Source organism: Gadus chalcogrammus, chromosome 12 (assembly GCF_026213295.1).
Source record: "Gadus chalcogrammus isolate NIFS_2021 chromosome 12, NIFS_Gcha_1.0, whole genome shotgun sequence".
In the NCBI taxonomy this organism is placed as follows: Eukaryota; Metazoa; Chordata; class Actinopteri; order Gadiformes; family Gadidae; genus Gadus; species Gadus chalcogrammus.
Window position 1 is genome coordinate 26,949,942 of NC_079423.1, and position 17,266 is coordinate 26,967,207.

The following is a 17,266-nucleotide window of genomic DNA, read 5'->3' on the forward strand; positions in this document are numbered from 1 at the left end:
CCCTCTCCCTCTCCCTCCTCACGGCCTGCTCTCTCCGACCAGGGTCTCCACCTCCTTCATGAAGCGCAGACACAGCTCCTCCTGCCAGGGTAAGGCCACACACTGCACCGCTACAGGCAGGCCCTCACCCCCCTTCACCGCCTACAGAACACAAACCCCGGCCAGCCAGCCAGACAGCCAGTCAGTAAACACAAACACCGGTCACATCAGCTCCCTTAGCAACTAGTGGCATGAGCTGCAGCTAAACCTTTTGTCGGTTCCCAATGAAGTCAAAGCTCATGTTATTTACCAGGGAAACCAAGGCTTCTGAATCCTGCAAACATGTCTCCCGGATTGCGAATTTCACATGACCTTATTTAAACTGACTTTGACCTGTTGTTTTAAAGGTGGGAAATGTATGCCATAAGATTCTATGTGACATAATTAGTACCAGAATACCATGAGTTATAAAGAAAAATCCCTGGATGGAATGACCCTTGGATGGGCGGGTTTTATTCTTGATGAACTTTGTAGTTCAGATATTGTTTTATGTTGCACATAACTTGACATAGGGCAGGTTCACAGAAGCTTCCCAAATACACTTTGTTTTCTAAATATACAACCCTGAACATTAAAAGGTCTTAAACAGATCTGTTTGTATTGGAGAGCTGTAAATTTTCCCACCCAAGGCCTGACTGATATTCATTGTAAAATGCCAATCTGAATATCAGGGGTAGTGGCAAACATACATCTTTGAAGGGTAAATAAACCCCCTGTTTCAGCTCAAATAGCCCCACTATGAAAAAACTAAAACACGCTGTAGATCATACAGGACTTATTGCCACGTTTATAACAACATAATAAACGACTTTTGGTTCACTGCCCATTTCAAATGGGTTGTATTTGTCCATGTGGTAAGAACACACACACATCTGTGTTTCAGCTCTCTGGTATGATCAGGAGTGCCCCCTAGTGACTGAAGGCGGCATTTTTATTCTAGTGTGTGCAATAAAGGGTGGTAGCCCAGGACAATCACTCCTTGTTAAATATCATTCATGAACCACGAGTCATCTGATTGCATACGGTTATGTGTTTGAACTAGTCCAGTCCAGAGCCTCTTCAAATAGCATCTAATCCACTGTTCAATGTGTGGTTAGAAAAGGTTTTTTTATGTTTCAGAATTATTCATACTACCATTGAATAATTCAATTATTGCGCAAACATGTAACACTATCATTAACTATTTTTTCTACTTGTTCTGTTAACTCAAAATAATCATTATTTGTATCTTGTGCAACCAGAAATGTTGCGAAAGTATGATACTTTCACAACATTTCTAGCATATCATGTTATGTCGTTAAGCTCAGCCTCATCCTCTTATGACACAAACAGGTCCAACGTGCTCTAGTCGATAGGTCGTTCCAACAAAACAAACCCTTAATCAATCAATCCATTTCTTCAACTGCCTTCTTTCATCGTCCGTCGGGTAAGACAAGTCTCCCGTAAAAAACGACTATTCAACAGTCCCCGGCTACAAGGCCTCATAAAGCCTTAATAACACCCTTGAGACGGAAGACCCACCTGCACAAACTCCCTGTCCCAAAGGTCCTGGAAATTCCCCTTGAATTGTTTCAGCAGGATCTCGTCCGCCGGGGTAACGCTGCTGACCGGGACCACGCCCGCGGGGAAGCTCAGCAGGTTGAAGGGGAGGGTGCTGCTGAGGGCGCCTGCACAGGGGATAACGATTCAATTCATCACCCAGGCGGACGGCCATTCGATTTATGCTTATTGAGTACTTTACACGTCTCGACGATACATTGTTTCATCATTGCATCAATAAGCGTAGAACGATGTACACTAAGGGACATTTTAATTGGTTTATAGAAGCCTAGCTGTGAGGTCTATCTTGCGTTCTCTTTTTCTTATGCAACACAACCTTTGTTTGTTTGAAAATTCAAGAAAACCCCCTTTTCTTTGGAAAAAACTTGGAAAAGCGCATTTGGAGATAAATGACACAAATAAATCGAGCATAATAGATGTGCAGTGTACAGACGAGCTTGGCACTGTAGTTGTGGTTGAAGGCTGGACCAATCACAGGGCACAACAGCACGTCAAGGTCACACCTCTTCCACTCTTCAATGGTCTCCCGAATGTATTCCTAGTGAAGACACACAGATGGACACACACACACACACACACACACACACACACACACACACACACACACACACACACACACACACACACACACACACACACACACACACACACACACACACACACACACACACACACACACACACACACACAGACACAGAGAGACAGAGAGAGACAGAGAGACAGACAGACAGACAGACAGATGGAAAAGGAAGGAAGGAAGGAACGTTCTCCCTATGTTATCATTATTATTCTATTTTATTTAATCCCATATTTGTGTGTACATCAGATTAGTGCAAATGAAGAGAAGAGGTACAAACCTGAATTGCAACATCCAGTTCCCACTGCTGTTGGACCGACCTGTGAAACAGCAGAGGGTCACCAATCAGAACCACATGACGCTATGCTAAAATGTAACAAGTGTCCCATTGAGGACACCAACACCTTTCTCACCCGAGTCCACAGAGAAGGCCGAGGTTCTTCGCAACGCGGGGAAACTAAATCCGGATAAGGAGGAAAATATAAGTTAACAAACGCGACACGTCATCCAAAAGGTGCCTACATTGCAAGAATGAATAGTGCATATTGGATATAGTTTACGATCAATGTCTAATGTTACAAGAGAGCAATACTATTAACAATTAGGTATTTTAGTTCAATATTTTGCTGTAGCTCATCACAGAGATAAGAAGCTTAAGACCGGAAACGGGCTTTCCTATAGGTTTGTTATATTTAGTCAACTTTGATAACAGTGCTTTAGAAATGAAACACTGATATGAACATTCATAGATTTATTAGTACCTCTGTGTAGATTGGGAAGCTCTATATAAGTATAACCATTCAAAAAAAAGGTGGGGTATGTAAATATTCCTGTTCGCTGGCCTACAGGAACTGCCTTTCTAAAATTTGTTGTACAGAAACTCACCAGAGGTTTCAGAAGAACTGAGAGGATTTTCTTTAGTACGTAAGGCAATCTGCACACTTGGATCGGGAAGGCAATCGTAGGGTCCAGTGGGCTCCGCTCGCTATAACAAATGAAAACAAACCTTCACAATTACACATTTTGGAGAACATGTTGAACTACCATCTGCTGCATCTCTCTCTCTCTCTCTCTCTCTCTCTCTCTCTCTCTCTCTCTCTCTCTCTCTCTCTCTCTCTCTCTCTCTCTCTCTCTCTCTCTCTCTCTCTCTCTCTCTCTCTCTCTCTCTCTCTCTCTCTCTCTCTCTCTCTCTCTCTCTCTCTCTCTCTCTCTCTCTCTCTCTCTCTCTCTCTCTCTCTCTCTCTCATATTTGTAGATAAATTGTATTGGTATTTTATACTATTTAAGAATATATATTTAGGAAGGTTTTCATGTCGAACTGATGGTTATATCACGGTACCACTCTGAATAGAATATCTAAAGCGCATACTTGGCACATGGCTGATCCATGTGGAATACCATGATCAAGATAGCAGCTTCGTTTGAAGAGATTAAGATTTAAAATATACGGCTGGAAAGCTGAAGGAAGAGATCCTATCATCTTTTGTTTCTTTTTGAGGTGGTTTACCCCTTTGACTAAACCCAAAGAAAATCAAGGGCTGTGATTCATTATTAAATCTTTTGAATCACAATGATTGGCCAGTTTTGCACAAGCTGTTGGTAGCCCTGCTTTATGGGATGAACTCACAAGGCTTTTAGCAAAGTGGAAGATCCATCGGAAAAAAAGGCTTTAATGATGAGGTCATTCATGGCGTATTCCATCTTCAACGGCTTGAAGGCCACAAACTGGGGAGACACAGAAATAGCATATGAAGATAATCTGGAAGAACAGAGTTGAGGGTGCAAAGCAGTTGGAAATACTATTTTGCTCTCATGTTGATTTAATGTTGGGAAATATGACAAAATCTAAATTCACTGTGAAGTGGTACGTGGGTACTTCTCTTACAAATCAGACTTTAGATCTAAAAACAAAACCAAAACACTGGGTGTAACTCCGCCCCTTTCAGTGTTTTGGATTCCAGCCCAGGTTCTGTGCCAGGGCAGCGCAGTAGCACATAGTGGGACTGCTGGATCAGAGATTAGGTTCTGAATAGCGTGTCACTCTTACAGTGTGGCCAGCACGCTCCAGCAGAGCCTTGACCTCTCTGACCCCCCGCAGCATGCTGGGAGATGGATGCTGGTAGCCGTCGTTTTCGTAATAGCCTATTCTCAGTGGCTTGGAGCTCTGGTACACCTTGGGATAAAGAGCGACATTCAAATAGCATACGAACAACTGAAGAAGAACTTGATTTGTCTGCAGTTTAAGTAATCAGCCTAGAGAATACCTTAGGCGGTGAGAGACAGACAGCACATCATGCGAGTCGAACATAGAGACATTTCGAAAATAATTGACCAAGTTCTCATAGTACACTGTTTTAAACATGAAATTATCTACATTATGAACGGATTCTGTACTGCACGTTGATGACCTGTAGGGGCAGTAGAATCACCTTTGTGTTAAATGGGATGGGTGGAACAGTAGGGTCCAGCGTAAACATGTGATCAGACAGCAGGGCCTGCATGCAAAGTGCCAGGCTGTCAACATCTCTGGCCATGGGTCCCACACTGGATTTCACTAGGAGGAAATACACAATAAAGGTTGTATAATGCTGAATATAATTTCAGGGCTGATAGGAAGTGAAATTATCTGTGCCTGAAATTATCAAATACATTCGAAGACACCATAGAGAATTGCCTTTCTTGACAACAATAAAAGGAGCGGAACTCGCACACCATGTAGCCGATGCAACAATACGTTTTTATTGCATAAAAGTGTAAAGTGCTACCCAAAGTGCGTGCAAAACGTTTTCAGTCCCATCAGACCTTCCTCAGTGCAAACATACTAAAAGACTTCCTTATATAGACTACGCCTAGTTGTTGGCAGACATGTCAATCAAAAGGTCAGGTAGGGTGACGTGTTGACTAGACATTTTAAAAGGCACCGCTCACCTATTTTCACTATTCTTGACAACATACATGGCCGAGCTCAAGTCTGAATTCAGGCACCACTCCTGAACTCTATCAGGCCTGTAATTTCAATTCGAAGGTGATTTTGACATTAAAAATCAGAAATTAAAATGAATATGTTGCTGGCACACACACACACACACACACACACACACACACACACACACACACACACACACACACACACACACACACACACACACACACACACACACACACACACACACACACACACACACACACACACACACACACACTTTAATTCTTTATCTGAATCCACCAATCAAATTGCAACAGACAGGATTCAAATATTTTCAGAGATGAGATAGGGCTTTGTTCAAGGGTACAAAAAACATACCCTGTGCCACACTGCAAGGCTGCCTATCACTGCTGACATGGGGCAAAACTTTGCTAGTTGTTTTGATTTTCTGAACGAGAGCCCTTCCAGCCTTAACCCACTGAAAACTAGATTCTGGACATGCCCAAACCTGCCAAAAATCCACCCCGATAGCTTGCACTGATAGCCTAGGTCACTTAGTTCTGCCAGAATGGGCTGGTACATATCATGATTTTGTCGTTAAAGGCAATGTCCATGTAGAGATCATACACACAGCCTATTTCAAGTAACAGCACTTCCCTTCGGTCTCTGGCTAAAAACACAACATCAGGGGTGTTAGGGATGTTTTCCATTTTGACCAATTTGACCAATGCTATAGTTGGTCAAATTCGGCAAACGGATTGAACCAATAGCAGGTATAAGTGAGCAAAAAAAACAACGACACATAGTACCCCTGTGACATTGGTGTATGCCTAGAGGATTATTCCATACCTGAAGTTTGTCCTTTGACACTGCTGGAGATCCCCTTTGTACTGTACAAGGCATAAACAAAAAACACAACACGTATCAAATCCACTTTTAACCATAATAAGATTTCATTGTTAAGTTCCAAAGCAAGTCGAAACAGGGCAGGTCGTGGTTTGTGGGGGATTGACACTTTCAGTTCATCCTTGGGGTCTCGATTTGATTAAAAAGGGGTATCGTTATTGTGTTTATTACACAATGATATACTTTCTAAATGTCCGTAAAGACAGGAATAGTAACTCCGGGACAACGAGGGGAGGTGGAATCTGCGCGTATATCAATGACTCTTGGGCCGAGACTACACCGTAAAGGACTCGCTTTGCACTCCCGATCTTGAACTGTTGCGTCTGAGTCTAAGACCTTTTCATCTACCTAGGGAGTACGGAAACATTTTCATCTGCATTGTGTATATTCCACCTCGTGCCAACGCGTCCAAAGCAGCCTCACGCATAGCCGACTGTGTCCATCCATAGCTTGAAATGAAGCCCGATAGCTTCATTTCAAGCTATGGATGGCGAACTCGGACCACAACACAGTCCGACTTATTCTGACGTATAAATCTATCCTTAAACGCAATAAGCCCACTATAAAGACTGTCAGTGTCTGGCTAGATGGTAGCAAAGAGGAGTTAAGTGAATGTTTCTTTGCCACAGGCTGGCCCGATGACATAGACAATACAGCTGAGGCCATCACCGGATGTATTGATTTCTGCGTTGATACCGTGACTACAAAGAGAACGATTAAATCAGACCCGAATAACAAGGATAACATCACGCCTGAAATTAAACGGGGTTTACGATGGAAGCAGCAGGCATTCAGGAGTAACAATGTTATGAACTTAAATCCTTGCAAAAGGAGCTACGGTTGATGCTGAGGAACGCACGGAGCAGCACAGGCTACGCGTCAGGGAGGCCTCCTCCAACAAGAACTGTAAACAGCTCTGGGATTCAGTGAAAGGCATTTTGAACTTTAAGAAGGGGGAAGCATTGCATGTTTTAAATCAGATGGAGACTTGATTTTATCTGCGATTTGATTGTGATGCTAATGCGGTTTTGGAGGAGTGTAACAGTGTGTTGAACTCAGTAACATGTGACAGAGCATAACATGTGAGTAGAATTGTAATTAACCCTGAGGAGGTTGCAAGGGTTTTCAGGGGGCTACATATAAAAAAGGCCAGTGGGCTGGATGGCATCTCTGCCTTCCTCCTTAAATCTTTTTCCCAGGAGTTAACTCCAGCATCGAGCCCTCTCTTAACTTTCCATTGACACTTATACAATTCTAAAAAGCTGGAAGAAAGCTATTATTATTCCAGTCCCTAAGAAACCTTGCCCAAAGGATAATAATGATTTTAGACCTGTGGCTCTGACTTCGATAATAATGAAAGTTTTTGAGCGTATAATGGTGGGCATTTTAAAGCATGTGGTAAAACATCTCCTGGATCCTTACCAATTTATCAGGACAGCAGGAGCACTGATGATGCTCTAAACACAGAAACTCATCTTGTTTTAAAACATACTGAAAACCCCAAGGCTTATGCCAGACTATTGTTCATGGATTTTAGTTCAGCTTTTAATATGATTCTTCCCTAGATACTCTTAAAAAAGCCCAAACAAATGGAGGTGAACCCCATTGTTATTAAGTGGTACTTTGCTTTCCTCACGGGAAGGCAGCAACAGGTTAGGGTCAATTCTACTCTCTCTAGTGTAAAGGATATCAACATGGGGGCTCAACAGGGATGTGTAAGTTCTCCAATTATTTTTACATCGTATACTAATAGCTGTAAAAGTAAGCAGTGAGCATTACGTAATTAAGTTTTCTGATGATACGGCTCTATTGAGCCTTCTGTATACTCATTCAGACACAACTGTATATCATACAGAGTTGCAGCGCATAGTACCATGGTGTGACGGTCACAACCTTATTTTAAATGCTACAAAGTCAAAAGAGATGGTCTTTGATCCCAGGGGCATGGTGGCTCATAAGCCCGTGTCCATTAAAGGACAGGTAGTGAAGCAAGTCACTCAATTCAAATACTTGGGTATTACTTTGGATTGCAAGTTACAGTGGAGCTTTCAAGTGGAGTATGTTTGTTCAAAGATCTTTCAGCGGCTATATTTTTTGCGTAGACTAAGGGTCCATGGTGTGGGAAAGTAAGTAATGATGTTGTTTTACAGAGCTACCATTGAGTCCATAATACGCTATGGCATCACAACATGGTTCGGTAACCTGACCGTAAGAGCCAAAGCACAACTCCAGAACCTTGTTAAGAGGGCAGGGAAAATAATGGGGACCCAGCCCCCATCCTCCTTAAAGAAGATTTTTGAGGAAACAGTTAGGAAGCAAGGTTCGAAGATAGCCGCAGACCCAAACCATGTCCTAAACATGGAGTATGAGCTGTTGCCTCTGGGCAAAACATACTGGCTCCCATTTTGTAGGTTAAATGGATTAAAGTTCTCCCTAGTTCCGCTATCAATTAAGCTACTTAATGGAAGGAGCTTTCTGTGATTGAACAGTGCAATAACTGGTTGAGAAATAGTGCAATAACTCGTGGGAAGTGCATCATCCTTATGGATACTTGAACGCGCTTGGGTAGTGCCTTGACTATGTTTTTTATAATGGGTTTCAAGGTGGGGGTGAGGCCATGTGTTTGGGTAATGCAATTTGTTTCATGTTTCATGTTTTTATGTTTGACTATGTCAAATATTTATGTATGCGTCGCCGATGCTCTCTGTTTTCCCAAAGCAAATTTCTCTTGTGAGGGACAATAAAAAAAAAAATACTTACTTACTTATATTCCTGAAACGCTTTATTATAAGCTGAGAAAGTCATATTTTCTTCTTATTTTTTGTGCTTGTTGATTGTGTTATTTTAGTAATGTCAGTATTTATAAGCGGTTACGTGAGTTAGCAATGTTTTATGCAAAAAAAATTAGGTACTTTTATAAAAGAGAATATAGAACCCTATATATATATATATACACTCTGATGACACATAAAATAAAAAGAATAAAAAGAAAATAAGAATACCCACAGGTAGACTGCGTATTTGGGAATCGAACCTGGAAATAAAAAACACCCAAAAACCAACACCACTTGCCTCAGTCTATTGCAGGTGGGCTTGAGCCCACAGATCCCTGAGAAGGAGCAGGGTATTCGTATACTGCCCCCGATATCAGTGCCTATGCCCAGCAACGATCCACCTCCCTTGATGAGGGCCCCCTCCCCACCAGAAGAGCCCCCCGGGGTCTTCTTAGGGTTGTGGGGGTTCACACACGTCCCATAGATGGGGTTGCTGCACTCATAACTGCGGACACCAGGAGAAAACCAATGTAAGTGAGATCATGTGTTTTAAAAAGCATTACAGCGTGTTGAAATAGCCAATAGGACGTGTCCAGGTTAACCTCATGAGGCTTTGAGGCACGTTAGTCTTCACGAAAGGGATGGCTCCTTGTCTTCTCAACACCTCAACAATGACGCTGTCCTCCAGAGCCGGCTGGTTCAGTCTGCAGAGCAGCCCACAGGTGGAGTCATAGCCCTGGGTACGCAAACAGGCATGACTCACTGACGTAGACAGAGCTGTTTGACCTGTACTCCACTTATGACAAGATTAATATTTAAATATTTATATATGTACGTATTTAACAAGGGCAAACTAAACCATAGAAACACTGTAGGCCTACTTCACATGAGCCAATGTTTATTTACAGTTTGACTTCTGTTGACTCTGTTTGCATTATTGAGGAAAATGTAAATAATTTTTTTCTTTGCATTAAATTAACTTCAGATTGATTTAAAGTTAATAAGGAAAGAAATATAAAAGGGATATTGTTTTCAATGAGGCCCAAATCAAGTTTATAATATGTCCTAGTTTTGCATCAATCCATTTTTTTTATCAGAGTGCTGCTTTGACAAATTACCTTGCATCCTACGTTGTCCTTGATGCTTACAGGAACACCGTACAGCAGTCCGTCTTTATAAGAGTCCATAGATTTCGAGTGGTTCAAACTCTCCATCATAATCTCTGTACAGCAGTTAAGTCTTTTATTGGCTTCTAGTGCCTATGGGGAAAGCAACAGGACCAGAAATGTATTAAGAAATGAAAAATACAATGTGAAAGCAGCTGTCATTGTTTATAAAAGATAAAAACACATTTGACCCTCAGAAGATCAACTTGAGGACTACGGAATCGTTACGTTAAAGAGGTCCTTGTGGGCAAGTGTAATGACTTTTGAAAACTTCCACCTTTGACATATATGAGAATAACACGTCTTCAGGGACCAAGGATCCCTTCTTTAGACTCAGCGTCAGCTGACGTGCAGAAAGTGAGTGAATGAGGCAGTCGTCCGCACCGGGATGCTGTAACACACATTGAAAACACGATGAAGATGCGGACATGTCTGACAGCACTATAGCTTCACTGTTCACAGTTATGGTAGCCTTACCGAATCATTGTAGTCGCGCACAACTTGTTCCGCCTGCAGAAGATTGGTTTCTCGACGGTTTCTTGCCTTCAGAATCAAGCTGTCCGCCCGCACACGATGTATCCATTTTACGAGTAAGCCTATCGAACAAGTTCCGCAAAGAGTTGAAATCACAACCCTCGTCCAATTTGGCTTAAGATCTAAAATATATTGTACTTTACTTTCCATTGTGGCCGAAACAACCCCGTTGGCCATACACAATAAAGTCTGAAGATAACACTGTGTATTAGCGATTGGACAGCGCAATGAACAGTAGGCCTACACTATGTCCGTCACTGCACAGCATCGTCCACAAGCACAAGGGTTTTATTCAATCCAGGCTACCGTAAATGTGGGACATTTTCACTGTTCATATTCATCTGCGCATTTTAGGATTACTTACGGTAAACTGTTGGCCATCAGTTTACCGAAACAAACTTCAAACATGACAAAATCTTGGTTTGGTCCCGACTTTTTTTCTAATCTAATATTATATTTCATATTGCCTGCCTGTCTCCGGCAGTAGATAGTAGTTGCGTAGTCGGGTCAGGGGAGCAACCACAACGGTTTAGTTGTAGCCCGCAAAACCTGGGATGGATATTCAGAGACATGTCTACTTTCATTACGCAATGAAGTTTAGCAAATGGAAATGAAATTTACATTAGCTAGCAACCAAATCAGTGAAAAACAGGCTAACATGCTATCATAGGTGATAATTGTTTGTATGTGCCAATTGCTTCGCGTCCATAAACGATTTAATGGAAACATTAAGATGAGCAGCAAGTCATAGGAGTTGGTCATTTGAAGGTCAAAGTGAAAGCAAACCTAGATTTTGTATAAAAAAATTCAATTTTCGTATCCATCAATTCTGACAGTGGCTGATCAATTTGATTTTGGTGTTAAGTCAAGTTAATGTTTGGCTACTAGTAAGGCAAGGCAAGGCAACTTTATTTATATAGCACTTTTCATACACAAGGCAGACTAAAAGTGCTTCACATATAAACATTGTCATACAATAAAATAAAATAATAGATAAGTAAAAGAAAACAAATGCAAAGAAATGAGTAAAATAGAAAGTGCAATGTATTTAAGATCAGATCAACAGTCTCTCTGGTATACGCGTCGGGACTCCAACCCGACCTAAAGGAACTTGGTACTTTCTCTGGGACTCGAACCCGGATTCTAGTAACCCTTATCCTTTCTCTCTGGTATCAGATCATGTATCTTTCTGGTAAAAATAGACAATTAAATTGAAAGTTAAAAAGGCTTTTTAGTAAGTAAAATTGAAAGTGCAATGTATTTAAGATCAGATCAACAGTCTCTCTGGAACCCAAGTCGGGACTCCAACCCGACCTAAAGGTAATTTCTCTGGGACTCCAATCCAGATTCTAGGACTCTAACCCAGACAGAACTTGGAAACGTCTCCCACGGAGCTCGGTATGCCAACACCAGATGATGGCTCACTTTTTGTTCCTCTCAGATTCAACACAACCAATATCTGTGATTCCACAGCGGGAATCAAACCAACATAACTCTAACCACGAACCAAAGGAACCCACGTCGGGACTCCAACCCGACCTAAAGGAACTTGGTCCTTTCTCTGGGACTCCAACCCGACCTAAAGGAACTAGGTCCTTTCTCTGGGACTCCAACCCGACCTAAAGGAACTTGGTCCTTTCTCTGGGACTCCAACCCGACCTAAGGAACTTGGTCCTTTCTCTGGGACTCCAACCCAGATTCTAGGACTCTAACCCAGACAGAACTTGGGTCCCATACCCTTATCCTTTCTCTCTGGTATCAGATCATGTATCTTTCTGGTAAAAATAGAAAATAAAGGGAAAGTTAAAAAGGCATTTTAGTAAAATAAAGGCAAAGTATTTAAGATTTAGCAGAAAGCTAAAGCAAAGTTTATTCCAGCTAGTTGTTGCATAGTAACTAAATCCTGCTTTCCCATGTTTCGTGTTTACTCTGGGGATAATTAACAGATTGGTTTTAGAAGATCTTAGTGTTCTAGAAGGCTTATGTAGTGGAAGCATATCAGTTAAATATTTTGGGCCTAAACCATGTAGGGATTTATAGGTTAGCAACATGATTTTAAAATAAATTCTCTGACCTACAGGAAGCCAATGTAACGATTTAAGAATTGGTGTAATGTGTTCAAATTTTTTGGTCTTTGTTAAAACTCTAGCAGCAGCATTCTGAACAAGCTGAAGCTTCCTTAGAGTTTGTTTTGGGAGACCTGTAAGGAGACCATTGCAGTTATCAAGCTTACTAGTGATAAAGGCATGTGCAAGTTTTTGTAAGTCTTCGGTAACTCAAATGCTTATATCTATTCATTATTATAGTAAAAATGCTGGACTTTGGCTAAGTCCATAGTTAAGAATTCTGCTGATATAAAATATTTCAGCCACTGTCAGAATTAATGGAGCAAAACGTTTCGACATTTATTTTTAACGTAAAAAAGTGGGACTTTAACCTTCAAATCTAGGCAAACCTAGATTTTGTATAAAAAATAATAATAATAATCGTAAAAAAAAGTAAAATTGAAAGTGCAATGTATTTAAGATCAGATCAACAGTCTCTCTGGAACCCAAGTCGGGACTCCAACCCGACCCAAAGGAACTTGGTCCTTTCTCTGGGACTCCAATCCAGATTCTAGGACTCTAACCCAGACAGAACTTGGAAACGTCTCCCACGGAGCTCGGTATGCCAACACCAGATGATGGCTCACTTTTTTTTCCTCTCAGATTCAACACAACCAATATCTGTGATTCCACAGCGGGAATCAAAACAACATAACTCTAACCACAAACCAAAGGAACCCACGTCGGGACTCCAACCCGACCTAAAGGAACTTGGTCCTTTCTCTGGGACTCCAACCCGACCTAAAGGAACTAGGTCCTTTCTCTGGGACTCCAACCCGACCTAAAGGAACTTGGTCCTTTCTCTGGGACTCCAACCCGACCTAAAGGAACTTGGTCCTTTCTCTGGGACTCCAACCCGACCTAAAGGAACTAGGTCCTTTCTCTGGGACTCCAACCCGACCTAAAGGAACTTGGTCCTTTCTCTGGGACTCCAACCCGACCTAAAGGAACTAGGTCCTTTCTCTGGGACTCCAACCCGACCTAAGGAACTTGGTCCTTTCTCTGGGACTCCAACCCAGATTCTAGGACTCTAACCCAGACAGAACTTGGGTCTCAAACCCTTATCCTTTCTCTCTGGTATCAGATCATGTATCTTTCTGGTAAAAATAGAAAATGAAGGGAAAGTTAAAAAGGCATTTTAGTAAAATAAAGGCAAAGTATTTAAGATTTAGCAGAAAGCTAAAGCAAACATAAAAGTCTTCAATCTTGTTTTAAAGGTGCTCAGAGTTGGGGCAAGTCTAAAATCCTCAGGGAGTTTATTCCAGCTATTTGTTGCATAGTAACTAAATCCTGCTTTCCCATGTTCCGTGTTTACTGTGGGGATAATTAACAGATTGGTTTCAGAAGATCTTAGTGTTCTAGAAGGCTTATTAACTTATTAATGGAGCATATCAGTTAAATATTTTGGGCAAAACTTTGACATTTATTTTTAATGTCGAAAAGTTTTTTTTGACAGTGTTACCCCTTATGGTTTTTTTATGACGACCAAAGAACACCTTTTTAACACTGTCGTTTTTTATCAGTCGTTTTTTACCCTGGTCATTTTTAATGACCAGGGTTCTTGGACAAATGGCTCAGATTGTTTACAATGCACGTAAGGTGTGGGTAAAAATTAACTTTCATAAAAAGCTCAAGGGCAGATAAGCAAACCATTCTAACAAGGTGTCCTTCAAATATAATACATCAATCACTACGGTGCATCAAATTATTTCAGTTACAGAGATTACTTATGATAGTCCAAACCATATGACAGACGGTTTCACACTTTCTAGTTTTGCCTAGATTTGAAGTCTCTTTTGTTACTCTTTCGTTGTAGCAAGGGACATGACCATTCTATGTCAAACTCCCAAATAAACAGTGTTGATTAACTGGAGGTATAGTTGTAGCTATTTCAAGCTAAATAGAACTGACAGTATTTTGAAAATACTCTAAATTCTATAGAGCTAGGTGCTTTTGTACATTTACAAAATGTTGCCCCTTACCTACGTTTCTACTTGATCATGAAATGAAAATACACTTTTAATACTTAATTTACAATTTATTCACACAATCAAATACAATATGCACGTAAGGACATAAAGCCCGGGGTCTTTCTGCTATAGTAGACTGCCGAGATCTTCAAATGGACTTCATTTGACTGAATGAAAGAGTTTGTGCGCTACCTAGAGAAAAATGGAAAACAGGGCAATATGAGAACATTACCACAGATAAAACGAAACAACTGAATAAAATGATTCAACTGATTTGAAGCATCTAATGGTTAATACATGTGAAACCAGTTGAATTCCTAAAGGATTCATATCTGCAGTAATTTGAGCTGCAGTCAAGATTTGGCGGACGGGAAAATACATTATTGATATTTTTTTAACCTCTTGGAAAGGGAAAACTCTGCTGGTCAATGAGTTAATCATATTGTTCTAACTTGCATCTGTAAGGAGTGCATATACATTTTAACCATAATGCAGCTTAATCTACAAACATTCAAGTTCTAGAGCTTTAAATCCTTTAAAAGCTATTTGTTTGCAGAAGGGGATGGGTCTGAATAGATAACGCACACCTTCATGATATTTTATATTTGTTCTATTCTTTTTTTAAGAATAAGGATTCCAGAGTTTAGTCATTAAACATTAGATGAACATTTCAAAACACAATAGCTGTCCTGAGGTGTTTGTGAGATGTCCAACTATTGGACATTAGTCATCAACCAAGATCATATCGGTTGTGTAGTGGGAAATGTATACCTTGTAAGTTGTTCACTATTTTGTGTTTTTCAAGACATTATTAGGTGGTTTACTACGTTGTATTATCTAGCACAACTGTAGGTTTCCCCATATGGCCTGAAGTAAACAGAAGTTAAAAAAAAGTGGGGTAGGCTCTGTAACTGCTGGTCAATACATACTGGTCCTAACTGTCTTAGAACTGTAATAGTTTGCACATACTGGCAATGCAGGGGTCTGAGGCCTTTAGCTAAACATCTCCCTCCTTTGATGCAAGTTATCTATTCTCTGCGAACCGACTCGGATCTCGGATCAGACGCCACGCCCACACTTCAAGCGTTTTATTGTTTCGCTCGGTCGTTGGAGGAAAACATGGACGCCACCCGGAAAACTGTTGTCGCAGTAGCATTGGCAGAGTACCAGGTGCTCCAAAATAGGTAGGCTATAGGCCATAGGCAGAGATACGGACGCAGTTAGGTATTGCAGTAATACGAGTGATTGAAATTGCCATTTAAACCACCAAAGCGGTCCAAGTACAATGAAAACAGTTTATGCTTCAAGTCACACTGGGAGCAGCAATCTTGAATTCTGTCTCGGAATTTTGCTCGGTCACCGCTGAGTTCAACCGAGATGGCGAGTTCGCCGTCCGAGGAAAAGGGGCGTGTTTGTGTGTGTCGCTAGGCAACGTCCTCGGACCTCCGAGACGGATGGATAATAAAACGCAGCATTACCCTTGCATCAAAGGAGGGAGATGTTTAGCTAAATTTAATAAATAGCTAATAAAATTGCATTGTGGGGTGGGTTGGCGAATGTATACATTTAATAAGTCTTTTCTACACCCTTTCTGTGCTATTTATATATGTGTTATACATTATATATGATATATATATACACTTGCATACAACTATTTATGCAATCTATATTGGGCATTTGCATTGTGAACAATTATGTGGTCATTACTGATGATGCAAGGTTAAAACAGGAAGGACGTCAGACTTACACAATGGTCCCGTGCATGAAGGAAATCAAAGAGCTCTTCAGTGCAGTCCTCCTCTGTGGCAGAGCGAGAGCCGACCCTGGTCTCACACTGCTCCAGGCGCTCCTTGGTGTGGACACAATGCTCCACATCCTCACACTTCTGCCGCACTGATTCAAGGGGATCCTAAAACACACCATGGATTTGTCAGCACACCGATTTTTTTTAATATACAACGAATAAGCTGTCAATGAATAGTCGTTCAGTGGATGATGTCTGACTTAATTAATTAATTATTATATCTTATTAAGATGAACATGGACCTGCATTTCTACATTGTGATGATGAAGCAGACAATCCCTACATTTCATAAAAATAATCTCAAAACAATCAATCATTATTAAGATACAAATACAAGACAAAAATTACAACAACCTACCACCATTTCCTCTTCCTCCTCCTCCTCTTCTTCCTAGGGGAAGGCAAATAAATGCAGGTTCATATGCGCCTCTGGAGCAATCAGATCATCCTCTGCTACTCAGTGATGACGCAACTGGCTAGTACGTGCCCATCATCACAGACACAGACCTTAGTATGGTACATTGTATGTAACATTGCATTGTTTAAAATCATAAAATAGCGTCATAAACTGCTAAATCAATAAATACATACAAGTACAAAATAGCCTGTTAACAATAACTAGCTATCCTAAGCTAAGTGCTATTTGAATAGCAAAGAGATAACCTAGCCACTTAAGGTAGAAAACGAATAGGACCTGCAAACAACTGGGGCGGAATGTACTTACCTCATCTGGTTCACCGTTCATGATCATTTTCTCCTCAAAAACCATGATTTCAATACTCTTAGCTTAATGTAAACAGCTGATGGATTTGTGGAGGACACAGTACAGGTCACTGCTCAGCTCAGTCGGCTTGTCACGACACTTCTTCTTTTTTTCTGGCAACTAGGTTGCGCATTATTACAAT

The 17,266-nt window shown here is 41.0% G+C and overlaps 2 protein-coding genes across 2 annotated transcripts; both read right to left on the reverse strand.

Annotated features, from left to right (window-relative positions):
- Positions 1–12,219, reverse strand: LOC130393296 (vitamin D3 hydroxylase-associated protein). Its single transcript, XM_056603946.1, has 16 exons — positions 12,022–12,219; positions 10,426–11,796; positions 10,226–10,339; positions 9,901–10,041; positions 9,385–9,518; positions 9,081–9,287; positions 5,952–5,992; positions 4,606–4,730; positions 4,224–4,349; positions 3,804–3,901; positions 3,062–3,161; positions 2,590–2,633; positions 2,457–2,496; positions 2,029–2,137; positions 1,561–1,706; positions 1–141 (listed from the first exon to the last, which is right to left on the reverse strand). The coding sequence occupies exons 2-16, from the start codon at positions 10,657–10,659 to the stop codon at positions 19–21; spliced, it is 1,782 nt and encodes a 593-aa protein (XP_056459921.1). The 5' UTR covers positions 10,660–11,796; positions 12,022–12,219; the 3' UTR covers positions 1–18.
- Positions 12,220–13,703: 1,484 nt separating this feature from the next.
- On the reverse strand, positions 13,704–17,238 carry LOC130393297 (cytochrome b-c1 complex subunit 6, mitochondrial). The gene is made up of 4 exons (XM_056603947.1): positions 17,086–17,238; positions 16,720–16,752; positions 16,305–16,466; positions 13,704–14,749 (listed from the first exon to the last, which is right to left on the reverse strand). The coding sequence occupies exons 1-4, from the start codon at positions 17,128–17,130 to the stop codon at positions 14,717–14,719; spliced, it is 273 nt and encodes a 90-aa protein (XP_056459922.1). The 5' UTR covers positions 17,131–17,238; the 3' UTR covers positions 13,704–14,716.
- Positions 17,239–17,266: the final 28 nt, after the last annotated feature.

Bases quoted from the DNA above. Each gene is read 5' to 3' on its own strand.
- LOC130393296 (XM_056603946.1), bottom strand. From the start codon at position 10,659: ATGGCCAACGGGGTTGTTTCGGCCACAATGGAAAGTAAAGTACAATAT. The intron at 3,902-4,223 runs GTAAGAGTGACA...GTGTCTCCCCAG, and splicing joins TGGAGCGTGCTGGCCACACT to TTTGTGGCCTTCAAGCCGTT. The intron at 1,707-2,028 runs GTACACTGCACA...TCCCCTGTGCAG, and splicing joins CTACAGTGCCAAGCTCGTCT to GCGCCCTCAGCAGCACCCTC.
- LOC130393297 (XM_056603947.1), bottom strand. From the start codon at position 17,130: ATGGTTTTTGAGGAGAAAATGATCATGAACGGTGAACCAGATGAG. The intron at 16,753-17,085 runs GTAAGTACATTC...GCCTTCCCCTAG, and splicing joins TGAACGGTGAACCAGATGAG to GAAGAAGAGGAGGAGGAGGA. The intron at 14,750-16,304 runs GTAAGTCTGACG...ATTTTTCTCTAG, and splicing joins TTCATGCACGGGACCATTGT to GTAGCGCACAAACTCTTTCA.